Below are 26,032 nucleotides of genomic sequence, written 5' to 3'. Positions count from 1 at the left end.
CAAAAATCATATCTATCTATCTATCTATCTATCTATCTATCTATCTATCTATCTAATCCATCCTTTAATCTGTCATATTTTGGCATAAAATTGTCTTAATGTTCCTAGAATTATTGAAGTAGCCTAAGGCAATATATTTGTCACTTACAGGGTTTATCAGAAAAAAATTGCAGCAGAGAGAATACCTCATTTGAAAAATTTTAATGGCCAACTTTCGAAATGCCTATGTAGCAGGCTAGAGGTGACAACAGTCACAAGGTGTATTTTCATACCGATCTGGTGAGCAAGTTCTAGAAAAAATTAAATTATCCAGAACAAGAAAAGAAAACACTGCCGGAATTTCCTTTCAGCCACCATGGGCATGTGGGTTCCAACACTTGAGGCACTCTTTCACTCAGCAGCACTCACTTTTGGCCCTAATTCTGTCACCAGGCAGGTAGAATCTGAACTATATGTTAACGATGCCCTTTTCCATCCCTCTTTCCCCTCTATCTTCCACAGTTGTCTTTTCAAGGGTATTACTTCCAGAAAATGCTTCTCCTTGTCTCCTACCATGCATGTTGGGAAAGAAATGCTGAATCCTGTCTCTCTCTGATATTCTCAGATGCTGGCTTGGCATTTAGGCAGCAATCTCACCAGCTTATTTTTGAAAATGGAAGCTTTGCAGTGTTTATTTCCACATAAGCTGCACACTGCATCACTACAGCTATTTTTTGTGCTTTGTGACAACCAAATAGATGTGCAGGGTGAGTTAGATGCACAGATTACTAAAAAAATGATAAAAAGACTATGGACACCCCCATGGAGGGCCTCACCCTCCCTGGAGAAATGAGGGGATAACCGGGGGGGCGGGGGGGAAGGGCACGGGAGGAAGGGAGGGAATGGGAGAGGGACCTGGAACTGACTTGTGAAGCAACCTTGATTCTTATCTAAATTTAAACTGGAAAATAAAATTAAAAAAAAGAAAGTAATAAAAAATGATAAAAAGATGATTCCTTTAAAAACGCTGACAACTAAATTTTGACAGGCAACTATAACAGAGTGTAGAACCAAATGTTAGAAAAATAAATGTCACATCTGAAAACTTATATCATGATCTTGATCAGGTAAGTATACATTATGGATTAAGGTGTCCATATAATTTTATGTGGTTTCTTTTTTTAGAAATGTATATTTATATATATGAAAAAGTCTTGTGTTGGGTAGCAAACTAGCCACCATTTTCATATTACATAAGATTAAGTTCAGAGATAAATGTTAGGCATTTCCAGAAAACAGAGATTACAGTCAGTTAGAATAAGACTGATTTTGGTGTGTATATATATATATATATATATATATTTGTCATGATTTACCTGTGATTTGATTTCTTATCTGTGACTTGATTTATTTATTTATAAAATTAAAGCATCAGCAAGCAAATAGTTTGAAGATTAAGCAAACTATTATCTAGGGTACATCCTTAGAAGGTAGGGCCAGTCATATCTATGCAAAGTTCCAGATACTCAGTAGTTTAGACTTCAAAATCTCAGGCATTTTCCTGCCTTTTTGGTTCCTTCCTTCTTCTGAGAATTCTTTCTCTCTTTCCCCTAGCTTTTGTTTGTCTCTCATTTCCTTGCTATGCTTTTAAAATGTGAACAACCAGTCCTGGTGTGGTAGTGCACGACTTTAATTCTAGTTTACAAACTGATCCAGCTCTATATAATATGTTCAAATCCAGCAGGACTGCATAGTAAGAACCTGTCTCAAGAAGAAAAAAATTCATTCTTAAATATCTGGGCCATCCAAAAAGCAGCCCCTACTGCTTAGAAGAATGTTTTGCATTTATTAGGGTGCTTTTCCTCCTCTTCATCTCATTCTCCCTCTTCTTCATTACTATTTTGATATTGTTACTGAATCTAAATTCCTAGTCTAGTGATTATATATAAGGGACACAGAAGGAATGCTTGTTTTGGCAATAATTAGATGAAGCAGTCTATAGATTCAATGCAATCCCTATCAAAATTCCATCACAATTCTTCAAGGACCTGGAAAGAACATTAATCAACTTTATATGGAAAAACAAAAGGCCCAGGATAGCCAAAACATCCCTATATAATAAAGGAACTTCAGGAGGCATCACCATACCTGACTTCAAGCTCTATTATAGAGCTATAGTCCTGAAAACAGCTTGGTATTGGCACAAAAATAGGCAGGTAGACCAATGGAACCGAATCGAAAGCCCTAATCTTAACCCACACACCTATGAACACCTGATTTTTGACAAAGAAGCTAAAACTGTACAGTGGAAAAAAGAAAGCATCTTCAACAAATGGTGCTGGCATAACTGGGTACTGGTATGCAGAAGACTGCAGATAGATCCATGTTTATCGCCTTGTACAAAACTTAAGTCCAAATGGATCAAAGATCTCAACATACATCCAGCCACACTGAAACTTTTAGAAGAGAAAGTGGGAGATACTCTTCAACGAGTTGGTACAGGAGACCACTTCCTAAACATAACACCAGTGGCACAGGCACTGAGATCGACAATTAACAAATGGGACCTTCTGAAACTAAAAAGCTTCTGTAAGGCAAAGGACACAGTCAAAAAGACAAAAAGGCAGGCCACAGAATGGGAAAAGATATTCACTAACCCTACATCTGACAGAGGGCTAATCTCCAAAATTTACAAAGAACTCAAGAAACAAGTCTCCCAAAACACCAAAGGATCCACTTGAAAGGTGTCCCTGTGACATAGATTTGGTGGTCTGAGATGACTTGAGAGAACACAGAGGTCAGGGTTAGGTTTGAAGAAGCTATGACCTCATTATCCAATAAGAGGAAGGACTGTGAGTGAGGGAGCAGATAACTCAGGCAGAGAAAGACTGAAGTTTGGCTCTTGCTACTTCCTTTGTGTATATATGGAGTTTCAGTTGCACAATTTTAGATCATTGGAAATAGGCTGTTTCTCAGCCCTAGAGTCATCATAGGCATGCACCAACTCAAGTCCTTGCTTATTGAACAAGAGAAAAAAGGGGGGGAGGAGCCTAAGCAATAAACAGTCAAAATAACCACAGTTCTTGGCAGAGGATCGGGGATTGGATTCAGCAATGTGAAATGCATAAATGTATTGCTTATCTCGCTATGCATGTTTCCACTCCAAAAATAATGCCATGTGCAACCTAAGAGAGGCTCATTCTGAAGACTTGCTTATTTTCATCAGTGAATGGCTTTACATAGTGAAATATCAAGAAGCATTTTAAGATCTCATTCACTTTGTATGTTGCCCCCGATATACAAATTATATCATTTCTAAAAGTAAAGGTTTTTCATATAATAGACTTAGTTTCCTAGCAGAGTGAACTTTTCATGAAAGCCTGAGATATAATTGAGTTTTCTTTCATGTCTTTAAAGCTTTTTAAAATTCATGAATTTCCTTATCATTTTAGCAGCAAAGCAAAAGTATTTCTAAATCCTTTTTGAATTTGGTGTTTAACATTAACATATTTAAAATGTTACAAAAATAGATGGAGTGGAATAAATCTTACATAAGGAAGCATTTGATTTGTGGTACATTTTAATGTTGCAAGTGGGTCACTTATTCCCATTCTATCAGTTTTGTTACCTGTCACAGAGCTGTCTAGATTGTCCATACTGGATCCAGGTGTCTGGTCTAGGGCTCTGAGGGACCTGGGGATTTCTAATGGCTCCTCTTCATCATCAGCATCCTCATCTGGAACATCTGTTTCCAAATCAGAAATCAGGGCTCCGGACACATAACCTAATGGTGGGACAGGGGGCTGTGGAGGTGGAGTATTGCTTTGAATGTGCCTGGAATTGAAATGGAAAGAAACGAAAGACGAGAAGCAATTCATTATCATTCAGCAAGATCATAATTCATGTCAAATGGTATGTTACGGTAACTCATACTGTCTTCTGTGTGTACTAACTCACAGCGCATTATCTTACTTCAGTAAAGACACATGTGCCTTACCAAATAGCAACCACATAAACTACAAAAATTCTTGCTTTGATGTTTATAAGGTGATGCATAGAGATGAAAAATATAGAGAGTATTTTTGTATCAACAAAAGATTCAAAAGAGAATAGAAATATTTGACCCAAATCATTTTTACCTCCCTCCACCCATAACCATAGCAATTTGGTTTCCAGGAATGTTAAAGTTTACTTCACTTGTTTTAGTCTATGTAGCATGTTCAAAGAAAGTTTGTCAGGTGGAGGCCTGATTGCCCTGGCCCTGCTTCTGGCACACTTCCAGCCCTATACGGATTGCTTTTGGTATGATTCCCATCACATTAGGATGAACAGCTGTCCCATTATCCCAGTTTAGATTAGACACAAATCCTTTGTGCTCTCTAGGTATTTGCAATGCATCTCAAGAACCAAGTCTTAAGGGTGGGGGATTGAATTTAAAACATAAGGTATGTTCAATACCTTCTTTGAAATGAGTAAAGAAGTCTCATCCCAACATTATAAAATTAACAGAACCTGCATGGCCATTCATTTATTGGAAAATATGTAAATAAAGCCTGTTTGAGTTCACATTTTATGACTAATACAATGTAGAGCTGGAGCCTGAGGTCCACTTGCTGTGCTGGGAGATCATTCAGTTATCCCTTATAACCTATAAAATGCTCAAGGGATGCTAACTCAACCATTTGTAACTGTCAACAAAGAGTGAATGTGTTCCATGTCTGAACATTTTTTTCTTGACTTCCTAGCGAAGTATTCAAAAGGACCCTTCCATGTAAAAGTATTGCAAATAAGGGGAGTGCATTTTTTCCACTGGATTTTGAAAAGTTGAAGAGTTATTTCTGCTCTCATTTATAATCTTTTGAGAAAATGTTTCCTTTTCTACAATTTGCTTAGTATTCCTATGTGATTTGCATATGTGAATTTATAAACAATGCTAAAGCTAACCATATTCTAGATCCTTCAATGGTAAAAACCCCAAAAATTGTTACTTCTGGACATCATTTCATTGTAGCCAGATTTAATTTTTAGTGTTATAAAACAGGTATTTGAGGCAGCATGCAACTCCATGGCATTCATCACAAGGCTCTTAATCCATTGTGAGGAAAGAAAAGCAAGTTTCACTAGAATATCTTAGACAGACCCTTGAGCTTTGACAGACCCACTTTGCTACACATGGGTCATCACATTCAGTTTGAAAATTGAGGAGCGAAAGCACTACATGATAAACAAGAGGGTGTCAAGGAGGGTGACATATGTGGTTCATTTCACTATAATGCTATAGATTTTGGGGTGGGTGAGGAAAGAACAGACCAACACTGTAATTCTATATAGCTGTTAGCATGTCTTGATGGGGAAATTGCAAAGGGATAAAAATGTATTAAACTATTAGAGCAGAATTACAAATTAATTTGAAATATGAGATTAAGGTGTGCAGGATGTATAACAACCTGCTGGCAACAGGAAGTGTTTTGAACATTTCATTAGTCAGTATGATAAGCATCCTTGGAGGTGCAGCTAGGACCCTTTATCTTCATAGTTTTGTGAATGTGATGTGTAACCTAAAGTAGTTGGCACTTCCAGACCACGAGAGCAAGTGAAGTACTTTTTTGGGTAAAGGATGAATTACTACCCTCATATGCAGTTTTAACTGAGGCATTCAGAATGCTCGCAGATTGTGCAGAAACAGTCTCAAGATGAGAAACGAGATCTAGTGTATGTGTAGGGGGGAGATATGGAAATGTCTTAGTTCATTCATCCACTCAGGAGATACCAATGAAGGAGATACTCAATGGGAGATTTTAAGTGTAAAAAGACATCAGCAACCAATTTGGACAAAAGCCCAACCCCTTCTAAACATTAGAAATTAGGATATAGATGGGTAGTTTTTTAAGGACAATGAAACATGCAATCATATTTAAATCTTCCAAAAATTCAATGAAGCATAATAAATAGCTTCATCGTAACTTAAAAGTGTAGGTAGTGTTCTTTAAAATCTGGAGGTAGTCTCTACTCTCATAGTATGTTTTCTGACTCAAGTGTCTGTTGACTTGGAAATATTTAGGAGGACAAATCATCACAGGCTTTTAATCACAAAGTAACAGCTTCATCTCTGACTGGAGTGACTACTGAGTTCAGTCATGAAAGGAGTCAACTTTAGAGGTCTAAGGCCACGTCTCTAGCTATGCTCACATGTACTCCATGACTTGGTAAGACTCCCTGTATCTTGCTAATGCTGGGTAAATTGAACTAGCTACCTGGAACTCTGAAGGGAGATCTCTGCCTTTGGAAATCTTCAGAATTTTGTTCCACATCTCTTCCCTTGGCTTATTTTAATCCATTGTATTTTCTGTGAATAATCTTTAACTTTAATTATAGGAGATCCAGTGAATTCTTAAAACTCTCGTAGCATGTTTTCAAACTTCAGAGTGATTTTGAGGACTGGGATCATATAGATGATCATAATTTAGGGTATTGTTGTAATGAACCCTATTAAGTTCATATGGAAGCTAATTATTAGCATCACTGTCACTTTACACATAGAAGTATACATAGAAATGGCAAAATTCTCCAAGTCATACATCTGGTAAGACACATCTGTCTTCATGGAAGTGGGCCTACACTTGGCTTTCCTCCATGGATTCCCACACTAAGCAATCAGAATCAACTTGGAGGTAGTATCTAGGTATTATTGTGTATTAAATTTGTCCAGCTGATTGTAATATGAGTTAGTCATGTTTAAAACATAAGTGACAAGATTGCAACTTCATGAGTAAACATGAGAAAAATCCTATGTTTATTCACATAATTCTTTCAAACTTGGTTGTATTTTGCACAAAGGATCTTTATGTAAAACAATGTTATTTAAGAGTAAGCATGTGTGACTACTGAGAATATATTCTCTGATTGTGAACAAAAGGCTTCTGCATCCCAGTAAAAAGCACGTTTGTGACAGTATGGAGTGTTTTTCCCCTATTTGGGTATATTCTTGAATATCTGCTTTGGTATATTTTAAAAATAAGCATCTCATAAGCAAAAATGATGAATATTTTACTATGAATACATCTCAGTAAGTAAGCAACCAAAATGAAAAAGTCTTTCATCTGACTTCAAGTATGATGTAAGTCAACAGGATATACTTTTTTATAGGACATATATACTAACATGTAAATCAGTATTGAAGAAAAACAAAACCTATAAAAACCATGTTGCCTTGTCCTATTTCTATTTCTGCCACATTTTCACAGAACACCTAACCATCTGTGACTTATGAATTTGAAGTTTTTTTAGAAAAAAAATCCTAATGTGTTCTTGGTTTTCTGTTGAAGCATATACTGTTTTTATTTTTGTTAATTTTTAATCCACTTAATTCAGTTCAAACAGAGTCTTTTAATAACCGACACTGTCCATAGTGATTTTCAGATGCATGTATTTACATATTCACAACCACATACAGAATTAATCACAGGCACTTTAAAGAATTTGAAAGGAGTCCTTTATTGTGGTATTAAAGCAAGTTCAAGGATAAACTAATTGGAGCTGGTTTGTGATTAAGAAAGCATTCTGGTATTGCCAAAAGCACGTCAGTCTGAATCCCTACTTCACTCTCTAACCAGATAAGTGATACTGGTCAGGTTAGTTAAGTTTCTGTCACCAGTTTCTTAATATAGATGGCTAATACATATTGTAAACCATTTTCATCCCACGCACACAGATTTATGAACATTTCTGCATAATACACATCCAAGAACATTTACATATGTAGAAAGAATGGGGCCTGTGGATTACTGATGATATTTACCATGTTTGTTTTGCTATATCAAACTGATAGGCCCTTGTTAACTCATCCAAGTGAGCTTGAAGCATGGGTTGCATCTCTTCCCTTGGGGATGGAGTAAGAGTGGCAGTGGACTGCTGTCCAAAAGAGATAGCAGGTGAAGAGGCCACACCACGAACAGGAGGTGTTGGGACCCTATCTTCATCTTCTTCCAGTTCATCTTCCATACCCTGGTGCAAGTATGTTTGTACCGGCAATGGTGGGCACCAGCTGTCACTGTCATAGCTGAAATTAAATAAGGAAATTTGTTCACTGACACACACATACATAAATGCAAAACTATGCTAGCATTAAATAGCAACCAAATGGTGTCTAAAATGTTCACGATGTCTGCTTTCTTTATCACAATTTTGAGCCTATCATAGCAAATCATCTGACTATTAGTCCTTATTCCTAATTGATCTATTATCTCAACTTATTCTTAGAAGACCTTATTAACTAATTGTTATCACACGGCCTCAAATGGCAATAACCTCCTCCCAAAGACACTCATGTGGAAATACCAGTTTGCTAACTAAAGACAATTAATGAAGTCAATGCTGGGAGATACATACACTCCCATTTCTTTTTGTCCTTGTGCACAAAAGAATACACCAATAATGCTGATTGATCATCTAACACTTGGAGGAATTATACTTTTCTGTACCTATGGCAATCTATTGCTCCATATAATCCATTCGTCATCAATTTTTGGTGGTAAAAATATCAATGATATTTTAATTTTATGAAGTTTGTCAATAGAAACCCACATCCTGCCTATTTCAACCCACAAACAAAAGTTCCAGATGGATTGTAGAAGGAAAGTAATTACCTAATTTCTAATTTCAGTAAATTATTTGGTATGAAATCTACCATTTTATACATTTTCAGTTTACTTTGAAGATGTCGTTGGCATTCAAAACAATTTTAGACAGTATTCTGGATAAAGAATATAGAATACTAGTACAGTATATTCTAAATAACAGTTCTATTTATACCAGCTCCATAGATTCAGTATTTCAGCAAAGGATAAATCCTAAATGAGACTTTTCAAAAGTTGTGCTTTCCAAAAGACTAAGCCAGTAATACGTTTAGATGGGAGGATGCTTCATGGAGCCATGATTGGCACAAGGGAACTATGTCTGCTAAAAGACAGGAATTTATTGTCTTTAATGATGTAGACACTGGGGAATTTCCATGTACTAGTGGACAAAGTCACCCATGCCCATATTAATAATTCTGGTTAAACCCAGTGAATCACAAAGCAAACATCAAACAGAAAGACATGTGAATAAGAATGACCCCCATTGGCTCATAGATTTGAATATTTGGTCTCTAGCTAGTGGCACTGTTAGGAGGTGTTATTGAAGGAAGTGTGTCACTGGAGGCAGGCTTTGAGGTTTCACAATGAGAAAGCCAGATGCAGAGTCTGTCTCTTTTCTTGCCTATTTGGATATAAAATCTCAGATACTTCTCTAGTACCATGTCTGCCTGTGTATCATCAAGCTTTCCACCATGCCACAACTCACTAAACCTCTGAACTGTAAACCAGCCCCAATCAAATGCTTGCCCATATGAGTTGCTGAGGTAGTAATGTGTCTTCATAGCACTAGAATATTGACTGAGACAACATGGAAGCAGGATAGAGACTCGGTAGGATATTGGTAGGGGTATGAGGAAGATAAGAGAATGCAAGGGTGATGCTGCATAGTAGAATCAGCTGATGCAACTAATCAGAAATGGAGACTGCTGTGGGAATAGATACCTGGAAAGCACAAGGTGTCTGGGCACTGCCAAGGATGTCTTGGAAAATAGCTATAGGAATATGTTAAGTTACATATGTGCAAGCCCAGAGATGAGTACTGAAGACCTCAATTTCCAAAAGAGATACAGAGAGGATATTGGCCATAAGTGAGGAGAGGAAGGAATGTATCAGTTACATAGGACTTGATCAATTCCAGGGAGCTTGGACTACTGTGACTTCTACCCATGAGTCTCCCTGGATTTCTAAAACCTTATTTCCATAAACCAAATATTCTCCACTCAAAGTTAGTTTTACCCTTGGCTCCTTCGTTTTTGTGTCCATACTTACTTTTGCCTTGCTGAGGCTGTTTTAATGCCCTTCTGTCTCAGTGAACTTAAGGAGTGCTGTATAGTTTGGAAAGGATTTGGAAGGGATGGCTGTCTCTCAATGCCTTTTATACTATTGTGAACAGCAGACACATTTCAGTATGTTATCTCTAGAAAAAAAACGTTATGGGTGTAAATCTGTATTTCTATTTATTTACTATATAATGTGTGCCAATCTGTGATGAAAGAAATACATTTTCTAGCACGTTGTCAATTTAATTTGTTTTATGGAGATCACGGTTTTTATTTGAAGACAGAATTCTATTGTTCTAAAATCTGTAACCAGCATCCTTTGCTGCATTTAATGCTTTAAGGTTTTCAAATCTAATCAATCCTGCTGACTATTTACAAATTTATCTATGAAGACATCAGAACAGTATAAGAAAGCTATTTACTTCTCTTCATTCTATTATGTTCATTTAACATAGTTAAGCTGCAACATATTTTCTAACAGGGTACATGATTTGTCAGCAAGAATCTCACGCTGAAACTAAATGGCTTTGTTTCCTTTTTTCTTTTACAATTTTGTAGCCTGGTACAGTCAGTCATAGAAACAAATTTATTTCAAGTAAGCTTCCCACTCCAGAATTCTATTCTAATCTTACATGTCTTCAAGATAAATCCTTAAATTGCACATTTTTTTTGTAAAACTCTCTGACAAAATGTTATATTACAAAATTGGCTGTATTATTGAACACTGACTTGAAAATGGATTTTAGATTTTCAATGTTGATCCTTCCTTTTACTCATTCAGTTTAATATTTAGCTTTTCATATGTTTATGGTATCTTTTCTTCAAAGAGGTTTAGCTACCTTATAGCTGGCTAAAATCATATTTATTGACATTCAAAGTGCTTCATTAATAGAAAACTTAAGTTTCTTTACATGGTTTTTTGAGTTCAAGTGCTACATTATTAAGGTAAAAAATACATGTTTAGACCCTAATAAAATAACTGCCCATTTGCAGTCTAGAATGTGTTTACTATTAGCCTTTACCAATAGTTAAAGTCAAGCTTACTCTTAAAAGCTTGTTTACATAGAACACATTTTGCAGCAGATATTAATAGTTCTATTTTTTATATTTATGTTGGCTGGCATAGTGCCCAAGATAATATATGAAGTATTATATATTTAGTATTTCCAATAGTCATAGCTCACTAGTACTAAAAATATTTCTACCTGAACAATAGACAAATTTTTGTTTGTTTGTTTGTTTGTTTATGAGACAGGGCTTCTCTGTATTGTTTTGGAGGCTGTCGGTCCAGCCCGGCCTCAAACTCACAGAGATCCTCCTGCCTCTGCCTCCCGAGTGCTGGGATTAAAGGCGTGCACCACTGCCGCCCAGCAATAGACAAATTTTTAAGCAATCTAAATGACATTTAGATTAAGAATATAACATGAGTAAGATGAGAGAGAAAGCATGTGCTATATACATTATTTACAATGACAAAGTGAAGAACATTAGAGTACATTATACTTGATTCATTTTATGTTATTCAAATAACACTGAGCAAAACAGAATGTATTTAAAATTTTTGATATTATAAAGAATTGTAATACTAGATAAATAATTTACAAAGTGTGCTAAGTTACTAAAACAAATTTTATTAACCTTTCATTAAAGTAGGGTGGATGCTGTCAACAATTCTCTCTATATTCTCTGAAAAGATAATTGGAACCATAACGAATAAACTTGATCACTCTTCCAGGAAAAAGTATGCGTACTCAATGTGGATGCCACCAGAAGAAAAAATAAAAAGTGGTAAAAATATCCCAAAGACCTGGAGACTAACAAGAGCAAATAAAGGAAGCCATGTCAGGATGTAGTTTCTATCATGTTACGTAGAGAACTGTTCATCACCTCCCTAGTATTCATAAATGAATCCATCCCAGAGGGCTAGATAGAAAGTTTTTGTGTAGTTACCAAGGAAAGATTAGAGGGTAGCACGTGACTGTATATTTTATACATACAGCTCTGTTTAAAGGTTTCCGTCACATTTTATAGATGCACATCTTATTTAAGTAATACACTTTTGATGTTTTTTTGAGTAACCTACAAAGTCTACAAAAGTACCCCCAATGGACAATCAAAGCTGTTTTACTCAACCTTTGCAAGGCAAGTTCTTGTTCCCTGAAATTCTGATAGCCAAGTATGGGGCAACCTATTATCTGTCTTTCCTGATGAGTAATGATCAGATGACAGCAAATCAATATTGCATGTGAACTAACTTATTAAAGGCCAGATACAAATACCAAATTACTAATACAAATACAATAACATTCAGCTGCAGCGGAAGCTTGCCAATGTCTAATTGCAAGAGCAAAGCAAAGTGCCTATTTAATTATGGAATTCTTCTAAGCAGCCTATGACTATAAAAATGTATTGCAGTCATATCTAGGCCCTAATACCTTCAACACACTGTCTTTTTCAAACAGAAGAAGCATATTAAGAAGGGAAAACATTTGCACCATGGCTACATGATTGAATTAAGATTCAAATATCATTTCATTGGAGCGATTAAATAAATTCTGTAATTTTGTACTGTGAAGAAAGAAATTGGTCATGGATGGGTTACGAGGAAAACTGAAATCTGCATCCTTAGGAACCGATACTACAAATCATGACTAGTAACTAGACAGTATATTTTCAACATTGTTATTCCCAGCCAGGACTCTCTCCTAACTCTGTTTTCCTCATCTACTCTTACTACCATGTCTTCATATGTTTTTATTTTCATACCAGCCTTTTTGCTGGAAAATTCCAAACATTATCCACCTGAACCAACGTCCTTGTTATCTAGTCTATCGTCAATAGTAAAATAGCTGAGTCCTTATATAGCACACAGGATTCATGACACCTTCTCAAATGATCTCCTACATTGTGGAAGCTTAAAACTGAGCTGTCAGTTTTAACTGCTAAGAGAGGGAAAATCAGCATTTTCCAATAGAGTGACAATGGGTATGCCAACTACTTCAGGACAGACCCTATATTCAAGAGCAGTTGACCAATGAATGATAGACGCTACTATTTTATTTTTGAGTGGGTGTGTGTCCTTTTGTTTGGTTACAACTTGCTTTTAATTTTGTTTTGTTTTATTTCTTTTTGAGTGTGCTTTTATTTTGTTTCCTTCACTTTAGAGATTGTATTATTGGGTTCTATTAAATTGTTTAGAAAGAATTTAAATTTGGGTGGGTAGGGAGAGAGAGGATGTGGAAAGACTTGGGGAGGGGAAAATATGATCAAAATATATTTAAATTTAAAATTTGTTTTAAATAAAATATATTTATAATAAAATGTCAGCATTAGCCAACTTCATGCAGTATGTACCAGTTGAAGAAAGATGGGGATGAACAATAAAAATGCAATCTAGGGATGATCAAGACAGAGAGGCAAGCTCAGGAAATGATGAGAAGCAGAAGAGAGGGGATTAGTCATAAATAGAATAGTAAAGGCAGACTAATGGGAATGCTTTTTTATTTTTCCTCTTTGTCCAGAAAGAAAGTTCTCTATATTAAGGTATGTAGTTATGTCAATATATATGTATATATATATTGGCTAACAATCTACTCTCTTTCAAAGATCCTTCTAGATTCAATACTTTTTGGGCTATTTTTCATTAACTTTGAAACTTTGATTCTGGGCATAGTATCTAACAACCCATAAATTTTGGGTACTATCATTTTTGAATAAATAATTCAAAGCCAGCTAGCGGTAGCACATGCCTTCAATGCCAGCACTTGGAAGGCAGAGGCAGGCAGATCTCTGTGAGTTCGAGACAAGTCTGGTCTACAAGTGCTTGTTCCAGGACAAGTGGCAAACCTACACAGGGAAACTCTTTCTGGGAAAAAAAGAATAAATAATTCAAGAGAGTCTCAAGAGTCCACTCATGTAAGTCTTCCCTTGGCTTGTAGGTTTATTTATTATTTTATTGTCATTGTTAATGTATAACTCTTTCTCGTGTGTGTGTGTGTATGTGTGTGTGTGTGTGTGTGTGTGTGTGTAAAAGAGAATGAAAGAGATGGCAGAGGGAAAGGAAGAGAGGATAACCTGTTCATGTTTGCCTTGAGATAGGTAATGACTTAGGGCTGTAAGTATACCCTTCTTATTAATGTATCAGATATTTGTTATAAATGTATTTTTTTCCTGTTCTTTGGTTTTTATTGCTTCTCTTCCTAGACCTGGGCATAGCATTTAGGATGCATTTTTAAAAAGTGTTGACAAACTTCTTTATTATTGTCTGTTGCAAATGATAATAAATTTTTTTTAAAAACTAATTTTATTGAGATACATCCCCAACCCTAAAAAATTCTTCTTTTTCCCACCAGTAAAATCTCAGGACTTAAGGCAAATAAAACTTCAAATGTAGATAAGAACTAAAATATACAGCACAATCATTTTTATGTGCACTTGCCTGTATAGAGTCTGAACATTCATTTTAACTATTTGTAGTAGTAAATGAATATTTTGGAAATGAAAAATCATATAGCACATATTTGGTAAATTTTAAAAATGAATTGTAATCACTAAATAAGTAAAATGACATGACATACCAATATTCTGAAGACCATTTGTGTAAGACCATAAAACTACACTAACATTAACTGTTTCATCAATGAACGAATTACTTCCAGGTTTTTCACTTTTTATCGAGGTCATGTTGCATTACTTAGATCAAATTAATTTATTTCGGTGTGTAATGGTCATCATTATATCAGATGTATATTTTAAGGAGATTTGATGGTGAAAAAAAGACAGAATTCTAAATAAGCTACAATTTCCATGTGATCCAGATGCTATTCTTACAATGCATTAACATACTTTTCTCTCCCCATAGAAACATAGAATCCCATTTCTATGTTTCCTGGCTACAAACTTAAAATGCAAACTATTAAGTAATATTCCTATAATAATCTTTTGGATGAAATATGTAGCTCTTGCTTTTCATGAGATATTGAATTATTTACCTCACTAATGTGAATTAGGATCATATTCACAATTTAATTTTTAAACCCGGAGAAGAAAGCATGGGCTCTTTACTTCTAATTTCAAATGGAAACATTTTTATTAGTTAAATAATCATTTTTTGCATACATATGAGAACTATTTCCCAGAGAAACAAATTAAATCTATTGGAGAGATAGAAAGATGGAGGAAAGATGTGAGTGTATTAGTATGAGTATATATAGCTATATTATACCCATATTTACAAATAAGTGTATATATACTACTCATGTGTATAAGATAGAATTTTTTAAAAGATGAAAAATTTATAATCAAATATGCATATTTATGTGATTTGAACAAATGTGAACCATAATATACTATGTAATTAAATTATATTTAATATGTAAATACTTCTGTGTAAAACAAATTTTGTGAAGAGAAAATTTCCATATATTCTGTATTCTTGGTTGTATACTAGTCTAGTCAAAATACTGGTTTGCAAAGTGAAAGCAAGATACAACATTTAGGTAAAATATTACATTTGATTTTTTGGTAATAAAAAACATTATCCATGCCTTTGTGCTTCAAATCAGTCACCACTCTTAAGTAACAGGAAACCAACTCGTGGGATTTTTGGGAAAGAATAGAGGAACATCACGTTTAAGGGCCATCAAAAGAAATTGTCTACCTTAAAAAGATTTTGTTACAGAGTGTGCATTGACGTGAATCTCTTATTGTCCCTCTTCCTAAACTCCCATCAGAGCTGATGATTAAAGCTCTACCCACTGGCCAGGTCCCCACAATTATCCCATTGTGATGGTGCTCTACTGGTGGCGCCCTGCTATGGCCAGACATCAAGCCATTAGGAAGCCACAAGGGATGATGAAGAAGGTTATTTTAATTCCCTTTCAGCCCTTCTCAGGAGTGCCTCTTTAGTGCACAGAGCTGTGGGGACTTGCTTTCAAACTAACAAGCAATATTATAAATGGGGGTTGATTATCATGATTGCAGACAATCTAAAGCACTTGAGGGCCAAGGATTCTCACTCCTCACTATGGGCTGTTTTATATTTATCAGCTAAAAATATAGAGAGAGTGCAAACAGCAGAGGAGGATGCAATGAACACGGAGGGAGGGGAAGCAGTTAAATGATAAAGAGGTACTCAGCAAAGATGAGTAGAAGTGGGAGTGCAGCCTTGGCCATGTTGTCAGAGTACTCCATTTTCTTACCCGTTTTCTTGTTGTTCAGCGGCATAGTGTCCCAGCTCTGTACCTGGAAGGGGCTGGACTGGAGGAGGAGGTAGAGGGACATTAGCCCAAGTTGATCCGTTGTTTTTCTGCGCTTTAGAAGAATTTTTGTTTTTCTTCTTTTTCCCACCTTTCCCTCCTGAAAGCAATAAACACATGTATTTAGGAGGCTGATTAACCAAAGAAACAGAGAATATCAGATGCCAGGATGTATTAATGTTTTCAAAACACAGGAATCGGTATGTTAGACATGATTTTAAAAAAAGGCTATAAACAATGGAATGATACTATCAGGGAGAATAAAAACATTTTTTTTCTATGAATTCAACCAGTGGCATTTTCTCTCCCAATTCATTCTCTGCAGAACAGAATAAACTAAAAGAACATGGCTTCTGTATTAAGAGAGCATTTAATGATTTATTCACCTCTGCTACTTCCATTTTCCATTGTTAGATGAAATAATGGTCCGTAGCAAATTCTTTTAAATGTCAGATTTTACTGTGTTTATAATGCTCTTTTACATAAACTGTCTCAGTGGAGAATGCAGTGTCTAAGGATACAAGCTAAACTTTTCCATTAGAATTTGTTCAATTTAATTAATCCATAGGAGTAACATTCTTCTCTCCAAAGCCATGGGTAAAATCAATCAACTACAGTCTAGAGAATATCCGTAAATGCCTCACTGAGATACATTTCATAGACTTTTTTTTAACCTAATGAGTAGCAGCATTATTTGTGTATATTATGTTAGTAATTCTCAACCATTTTAATTTTAATATTTCAAAAACTTCCAAAATAAAGGAAATTTCATGGAAATAGAGTAATTAGGTTTTCTACATTGTATAATGCAAATAAATCCATGCACAAATGTGAGCAGAAAGTAAGTCAACAGTGTACAAACAATATCTGATAGTATATATAAATTAGTGAACTATAAAAGCAGAGCATCATTTGAATTATGCTATACATTTTATTCTTCCAAAATGAAATAAATAAAACTTCATTAACAAGGATGGTACCAAAGTAGATACAAGGATGAATATTCTTTGAGCAAAGAAACAAAGGTACCTAAGCAACTTGTATGAGTCCTAAATCAGCTTGTATGCATGTGCAACTGTGGTAGTGACCCCATGAGCTTAATCTTTATTAAAGTCAATATTGTGAGTATAAGATGTTTGTAGGAGGGCTATCTAGTCATGCAGATGAATATCATCCATTTTCTTTCTCTTATCTATCACTAATCTGAGTTAGCAAAATCAGATTATATAGTATAATAATAATATATTGGAAGTCCAGCAACAGATAACACTGTTACACTAGACATTCACATTACTGCAGAGCACACACTTCCTATATGTCATGCATGCATATACTCACACCCATTATACCATCCTAGCTCACAATATTTTTACTTTTTGTTTATCTTCTTTGATGGAAGAAGAATACAACAGGGAATGAGTACAGCTATCATCTACACTAAGTCTGTGTGGATAACAGCTTGACTTCTGGAATTGAGGACTAATTCCTTTATAACATCATAGGTCAGCCATCTTAATTTCCGTATATGGAAAGTAGATGTTTCTGTTTCCTTGATATATCTTTAGAAATACAAAAGACATTTCAAGTAAAAATATTAAGAATAGAATGACAGTCATAGTTGCTCTCTTCCAACTACTCACACATTAAAAAGAAAAACATTCATTTTTAACCACCTCTGCATTCTTTTTCAATTTTTCCAGGCTCTGTGAGTATGGCAGAAGCAGCCTGAGTTTCTGAATAAAACAAAGAGTTTACTGCTGAACCAATCTTAATATTTTCATTATGAAATGAATCTTTGAATCTTTAAGCCTCCAAAATCATAAAGACCAAGGATTACATCATTTTTCATAAACCTAGAATTGAAACTACTCCAATAGGAACAGCTTGAGCAACTCATCTTTCCTTGCTAACCACTTGCCAAACTTTCTCTTTGTCTTTTGTCTTTGATGAGGATAGTCTGTGTGAATTCTCAGAGAGGTTTTAGAATCTTTATGTGGCCACCAAGAAAACTGGGTGATGAAAGCCAGAAAGAATCCATATGTCCATTTTAAAGGTTCGATACTGTGGGACTCACTAAGAGCTCCATGGTCAACTGTCACATTCCTATACAAAGAAATCTGCATTCATCGGGCAGAAACTTTGCAAGAACCAACTGTTTGCATAGTGTCTAACCCAACTGCACTACAGTCTTACATAAATGCAAGCTGAAATTCTTAATATAATTCAAGAAAGTAATTCACCACCTCCTGTTGTAAACAACAGGTTTTAAAATGTACTTTGGAAACAGCTGATTCTTGGAGGGAATTTCCAAGGGCCTTCCATAAAACATCTGTTTCCTGTCTTCTAGAAGTATACAATTATCTCTTTTCTCATTTTGAATAATCAGGATAGGAGTTCTCACCAGCATGTGTGTTAGCTCCATGCTAAGTGATGTGCTTCTATGTTAATGGGGAGCATATGACCTAACCCAGTAGTTAAATTCTATTTCTGAGATCTGAACCATCATCTACTGCTGCAACCTGCAACTAAATGCTCCATCATTTTAAGTGATAACTTCCTTGCAAGCTTTATTAAACCATAAACAATACATCATGACACTTCCTACACTTTGTCTTTGATCCTTTGCCCAAATATTTGACCTCTCTCTTCAAGTCAAAGTGTTAACTATTTATATATTTTATAGCCAAAAATGAACACCACGGAAGGAAGGAAAACTATGAAAATAATTTATTTTGAAAATAGATGCACAGAGTTGGGAAGGAAGGAAGTAGTAGAACAGTTTCCTAGCATATATGAGGTTCTTCTTTGACCTCATCACTACCCAAAACATATTGTATATATAATTATAATACATGTTAAATATTGAATGTATACTCTTTAAAAGTTGGTACATTAAAAGATGAAACAGTAATTTTCACATATAATATGCATGTGATTATTTTTTCTGTAGCTTTTAAAACATCTAAGTCGACATTTTAATAATTAGACTTTTAATGGAAGTTTTAGACCTTCAAAAGGAATATATTGTACAATATTTGAAACAACGAAATGAATTCACTCAAATAAGTCAGAAATGAAAGTTACTTGATCTTTGTGATGTTTAAAGCTATATTAACATCAATGTGAACAGCTAATTTACAAATGCCTAAATATGGTAGAATTGGCTAGCCATAGGGCAGTTTAGTTTTATAATGCTTATGAAGCAGATCAGAAATATTGAACTCCCCTAGAGTTTGGACAGTAAATTTTAAAATGGATAATAATTTTAATCCCAGTTACTGAAAATGCTCTCTCCAATCTAAATTATTCTGTGCTCAAATGTACATGAACTATTTCTTATAACTTCTAGTTCTGAACATAAACGTCATCTGGGATATTACTGGGCTCAACAATGCATCAAGAACTATTGCTTATAATTACTCAAAAATAACTTTTAAAAAGTGGTTGCAATTGATCTATAACAAATATTGCTGACTCATATGTCTATAGACCCCATGGCTTATGGTATTCAGTGTTCTTTATATACCTTGTTTGATATTTGTGTATCTTTAATGAAGCAAAAAGAAAGAAGCTTCAGCAAAATTACATTTTAATTATACAGAACAATTGTGGGACTAATTATACAAAAATGACAGTAAAAATGGCATAAAAGGTCATTCTTAAAGTTCCCCTATATTATTCAGCCACTTTAAATTCATAACAGATGTATGATTTTTTTGTATTCTACAATGTATCTAATCGTACCAATAAGCAATGACTCATTTTGGAGGGAAAAGAGGGCATTAACATTTCAGTCTAAGAGGATTCTATCTCCTGAGGAAAAGTAATTTAGCAAATGTAATCCTAGTGGTGTTGAAAGTTAACTCTTTATGCTCTTAAAATCTGTGGGAACCACCAACACACTGTAATCCTTTCCTATTTTATGTATTTTAAAGACTTCCCATAATGAAAAGATGAAACAAGTTGGATAGCGTGATCAATTAGAAATATACAGATGAAATCAATAGTCATATGGTGTGAATATAATTACAAGGAAATGTATGTCTACCACAATGTCTTCATGTTACAGGCAAGGATCTTCATGAAGGTAGAACTGCCATTGTTGCATATTAGGATAGAAATGCATTTCACTATAACAAAATGTATTTCCACCCATATGTTGTATTATGCCTGCATCCGTGATTAGTTCAGTTCCTTTTTTGAGATATGTGTTCAAATTTACAACATAGAAATAAGCCACATAAAGTATCATATGCATAGCTTTTAAATTAAGTGTTAATAATGTTCCATATTAATGGCACAGAGTCACACAATTTGACAGATAACAAGTCTCTATGTGATACTTTAGAAAACCAATGCAAAATTATCAAGCTACATTGCTCAAACTTTAGTATCAGGTTCTAAAATAATTTCATTTTCATCATGTGTATTTTCTAGAATAAATGACCTGGAACTGAATATCTTATATAACCTTCTCATTGTAGCATTCCCTTGACTCATAAATAGGGCTCAGGACAGACAAAGTGCATCTGTTCTCCATGACCAGTCTTTATGAACATGGCTCCATTTTTCCTCAAGTACATCACTGCACAGTTCACGAAAGGGTGACAGTGACTTTATCACTCCTCCTCCCCCAACCAAAGTATAACTTCACTATGATCAACAACTGTCACTTGACAGATGAATGCCTGCCACTGAGTTGCGACTCAATATTTCTTCAATGGTAGCTAGGAACACAGGTCATATGCTCTTGACAAACAAATATATCTCCTTACTGTGATCAGACCAACCTGAGAGACTGCCACTCCTTTCTGAGCTGTTGTGAGAGCTGGTGGTGCTGAAATCCTGTGACTGGTTGTGAGGCATTCTATTAGACAATCCCTCAGCCAATCGGTAGTCAGGGATGTAAAGTAAGGCTAAGGGTTAAAGGGCAGAGGTCATAGTGGCATCATGTGATTAGTTCACAGCACAAGCCCATGCAGAACATGCAGTTAGCAACTCAGAAGCAGATGTTGTAGGAGAGCAGAGGAATGCTTTATCTATCCTTTCCTAATGGAAGTAGAGATGGATTGCTGGTTATTATATTGAAAAAATGCTAAAAGAATGAAACCAGTGGGTGTTGGTGTGTGATGGTGAACTCAGCAGTGGTGGTGACCGTGGTACTGGATACATACATGCTGAGAGATTATTTTAGTTTATGTAGTAAACCTTGTAATGGATCACTAAATTGAACATTAAACAATAAACACAAGTTTCTATCTCATGCACAAATGATGTGACATTAATTTCTTAAGATAGGAGACACTGACTCACCATTGTTACCTGTGTTCTGATCAGGTAGTGAATAACCAAACCCCATCAGGTCTGCTTTCTGTTGAATTGAGCTTTTCCACTGTGGATCGGGAAGATCAACGGCCAGCTCATGGATGCTGTTGGAATGCAGGATCTGGGTTGTGGCATATGGGGTGGCCTGTGTTATTTGGCTGGAACTGTTGTAGGTGGTCTTGGTAGTGAAGTCAATGCTACTATAAATGGCTCCATCTGAAAGCATTGTTGCTGTTTTATCCCCTTGGCCTGGTACTGGAGGTAGCACATCTGCAATGAATGTAGGGAAATGAAACTATTTAGTGATGCACAGGAACCCTAAAGTATCAGGACTGAAGATGAAAAATAAATGTGCCACACGGCACGTCTGCATTGCAGCAGAGTTGGGCTTCATGAGCCAGTGAAGGGGAGATGATATACAACCATCCTCAGACCATCAACCCCAGTGACAGGCAGGCTCAACACATGTCCTTCACATCTCACTGATTACTACATCTCTTCCCCATTTTCTTCAAGCATGAATTGGAAATTTGGGATGCTCTTCTATTGGAAAACACACTCAGTAGTTTATTTGGTTTTGAAAGCAAAGAAACTATTAGCATTTTCTGGTAGTGCTGCTAAAAAGGAATATACAAATTAGAGATGAAAACATCTCATTCTACTTCAGCACAAAACATAACTGGTACAGTAAGAGTGGTCCAAAATAATACTATCCTCACTATAAAATAGCATTTTTATTCTGAAGTTTTAACTTGCCATTTCACAGTGTTGGAAATGGAGAATAACTGAATGAAACTGGACTTCTTTCTCGTGAATAACAAAGGACAATTTTCACAGGTAAGTAATTTTCACGATACAGAGGATTTAACTTTAAAAAGCAGTCTTGCTGATCAGTGGGTTTAATTTATCCTATCAGTTCTGAGGATCAGAGAATTATAGTTTCACATCGCATGATAACAAAGGTAAAATTAAACTTTAGGAACAACAATGAATATCAATCAGCCCATTTATCATTTGAGGATGTGAACTATCTTTACATCATGCTTTATAACTCAGACCTGCCACCTCTCTCCTGAGCTTATTTTCTCTTTTCAAAAGAAAAAAAGTTGGCTACTCTGCTAACACTGGTTTTAGACATTTAGAATTAATAGCAATCAATAACATGCTCTCCACAAACCTTGCACCCTAGCTCTTGAAGACATCACACCACTTGGTTTTTCATTATACAAAGAAAAAAAAAAAGAAATTCAACTGTCTTAACACTTGAGACTTGACGACTCTCAACAGTACTTGGAATAGAGACTTAATAGACTAGTTTTGCTTTTTAAACATATAACTTATAGAGAATTTATCTTCATAACATAAAATTTACAATTTTGTATACAAAAACTTTTCAGTTTTCAAATGGTTTGAGTCCAGAACTTCTCCAATGTTTACAATGATGTGGATTTTACTTTACTGAAGTAAAATTATATTCACGTTTTTAAAATTTCACTGTGTTGTATAAGCAAGTAACTTTCCCTGATTTCAAAATTGCACTACTTTTTTATCCTTATAGTTTTTTTCATTAAAAAGTATGTTTTTGCTCTTAAAAATCTTGATGTTTGCAAAATGGTAGTGGAACATATCTTTAATCCCAGCACTTGGGAGGCAGAGGCAGTTGGGTTTCTGTGTGTTCGAGGCCAGTCTGGTCTACAAAGCTACACAGAGAAACCCTGTCTCGAAAAACGAAAACAACAAAAAAACTTCATGTTTGATAATATTAGTTAATGAAAGTATTATCATCAATAAAGTTTCAGACATTTCCTGCTTTCTCTACCCTGACATTCATTTATGAACTTTAATTAAGTAGGATGTGTCACCTACATGGACTTAGTTCTAGAACCTAAGCCTCTCCAGGGTTTTAGATTTAGAAAAAAAGGACCGTTTCTTTGTTAACTCGAGATTTTTTTTTAGTGTCCAAAGGGTTTAAAGGGTTGAAGGGTAAGAGTAACCAAAACTGTAACCATAGGTAATAGTACTCTGTAACCATGATGACTTTGACTTTGGACACATAATTGTTCCCTGATAGGGTATAGTCAGTCTACAAATGAAAGTGTACCTATATTGATTTTTGAAGTTGCATATTGTCTTTAAATATCATTATTGTTATTTGTTTTTGGTTTTTGGAGACACGGTTTCTCTGTATTGTTTTGGAGGCTGTCCTGGAACTCACTCTTTAGACCAGGCTGGCCTTGAACTCACAGAGATCCCCCTGCCTCTGCCTCCCGAATGCCGGGATTAAAGGCATGCACCACCAATGCCCATCATCAAATATTATTTGGTCACTATCATATTTTCAATAATAAGTAGAATTATATCCTAATGTTGAAAGAATGGAAGATTACTCATAATTTTACATGTGGAATTGAGTCTAGTACTAGCAGATTGTTTGGAATTCTGGCTCTGCTCTTGTCCCAACAGGCTGCATCTAAAGGGGTATCACCATAGTGAGGCTGCACTTCCCATTTTCTATTCTCCTGGTTCCCAGCACACCTCCTCAATGATTTAGACTGTATGTGTCTTGTGGATACTGTGTTTAAAATCTGTGAATTAAAGGACTGCTACCCTGCAGTTTGCATTTGCAATGCAGCTTAGAACATCTTGGTTGAACTTACATTTATTAATTTATTCAAATTTTGCTTCATTATGTGTGTGGATAACTCCCTTCTTCACTGCATCTTAAGTTACTTGTGGAAAAGGATTTTTGAGGTTTATGTCTTCATTTCGAATATTCTCCAATCAAAGGACATTAGGAGAAAATACTTGTTAATGAAATGGCCAAAGTAATGTTTATTTTTATCTTGACAAAAGCAAAATTATTTGATAATAGGTTACTCAGTTATTTGAATTATTCTTTCTTCTATATTTAAGCATGTGTTGTCATCACATCACCTATGGGAAAAACTTAGTGTCTGTGGTAATTCTCATATATGACTAGTTTACACAGAATTAGAAGCTGACCAGTCACTCACACACTTCCTTTGCATTGCCATTTGTACATTATCGCTACCTATTACACACGGATTATATTCTATCCTTTGTGCTACATGAGGAGTAAATGCTTAATATAGCTATCAAACTAAACAAAAAGATGCAGCAAAAGCCTTCACCTTGATATTAATCCATTCAATTTTCTCTATAGAATTATATTTTTTATTTTTTGTTATAAACAAGCTCCCTCTGCCCCCCACGCTCCCCGCCAGGCCCCTCAGTCCCCCACCCGATCTCCACTCTGATCCCCAGGGAGGGTGAGGCCCTCTATGGTGGATCTCCAGAGTTGTATTTTTTATAAGTTTATCAAAGAAGAAATATTTGGGGAAATTAACATCTAGTTGAAGTTGAGCATAAGACAGAGATAAGAGTAGCATCCAAATTTGGAAGTATTAGCAGTGACTTAGCATGATTACAATTTCATTTATAATAACAGTTATTAATCACAGAGCTTCAGAAGTCTCTTTCTGAACATGTGTTATTTACTTAGCTGTCTGCTACTCTTCATAGATACAGTATATGATCAAATTTACATTATTCATTACTCCCGTACTGAGAGGTACATAAGAAGTACTTGGTAAAAAGCATGCTGACTTGAACATGATAGCTAAAACACATAGTACAGTGTTGAATTTCTTCATTTCTACTTTTAGTAGTTTTGTGATAATGTTAAAAACTGAACTCTCAGTCAATATAGACATGCATGTTTTCTACTAAAATTGTTAGCAAAGAGCAGCATTGTTGCTGTAAGTCTTTACTGTCTTAACTACAAAAGAAGATAGTCTTTAAAGTGATATTTAATGATGTGCACATGTATGTGTCTGAGTATGTGTGAGTTCAGGTGGCATTGGCATCCAGAAGAGGGTGTTGGATGCCCTGGAGATGGAGTTGCAGGTGCTGCTGAGCTGCCTCGTGTGAGTACTGGTAACTAAACTTGGGTCCTCTGAGAGACCATTATGTCGCTTTTCCCACCAAGTCACCCAGGCAGTCCTGAAAGGACAATATTCTTAATGTGCTTATTTTGAAATTCTGGGGTCAGCATGGTGGTTCAGAGGGTACTCGCCCTCCACTAAACTTGACGACTTCAGTTTGATCCCTGCAGTGCACATAGCTAAAGAAGACAGCTGAGTTCTGCAGGCTTCCCTCTAGCTTTCCCGTGTTTCTAACCACATATTTCTTTACCTACATACAAAAAAATGTAAAATGTTTAGAAGAAAACTAGAACAAGGTAGAAATTCCAGAACACCAAACTGAAAGGAGACACCCAAATCATAAAATTGTTTTGAAAAACACAACTTACCTCCACGCCCAAAATTTCCAATTTCATTTGGGCCACTATTGCTATTGTTTACTGGCAAACTCGTAGCTGGCCAAGAGTCAGCTAGCCATGGATAATTGGGATCACTTGCATTTAAAAGACCTGGACGGCTAAAACAGAAATGAAATGAAGATTAGCCCGTGGGGCTCAGTGAGGGAATTTGACATCTTCTTTACACATTATAAAGGGTAAGGAGATATAAGA

At 35.5% G+C, this 26,032-nt stretch overlaps 1 protein-coding gene across 12 annotated transcripts in view; it reads right to left on the bottom strand.

The window, feature by feature from the left end:
* The window catches only part of Robo2 (roundabout guidance receptor 2), a 1,424,536-nt gene that overhangs the window by 16,396 nt on the left and 1,382,108 nt on the right, over positions 1 to 26,032 (bottom strand). For 8 of the 12 annotated variants that reach the window (XM_040750574.1, XM_040750576.1, XM_040750575.1 and 5 more), the window contains 6 exons: positions 25,811 to 25,938; positions 21,466 to 21,747; positions 20,943 to 21,068; positions 16,096 to 16,252; positions 7,778 to 8,038; positions 3,608 to 3,813 (listed from right to left, as the gene is read on the bottom strand). In XM_040750574.1, the coding sequence (XP_040606508.1) occupies positions 3,608 to 3,813; positions 7,778 to 8,038; positions 16,096 to 16,252; positions 20,943 to 21,068; positions 21,466 to 21,747; positions 25,811 to 25,938 (1,160 nt within the window). The remainder of the gene's footprint in view (positions 1 to 3,607; positions 3,814 to 7,777; positions 8,039 to 16,095; positions 16,253 to 20,942; positions 21,069 to 21,465; positions 21,748 to 25,810; positions 25,939 to 26,032) is intronic. The other 4 variants (XM_040750577.1, XM_040750581.1, XM_040750580.1 and 1 more) reach the window with 1 other exon arrangement.

Source organism: Mesocricetus auratus, unplaced genomic scaffold (assembly GCF_017639785.1).
Source record: "Mesocricetus auratus isolate SY011 unplaced genomic scaffold, BCM_Maur_2.0 Super-Scaffold_100008, whole genome shotgun sequence".
Lineage (NCBI taxonomy): Eukaryota > Metazoa > Chordata > Mammalia > Rodentia > Cricetidae > Mesocricetus > Mesocricetus auratus.
This window is presented reverse-complemented; position numbering and strand designations above follow the sequence as displayed.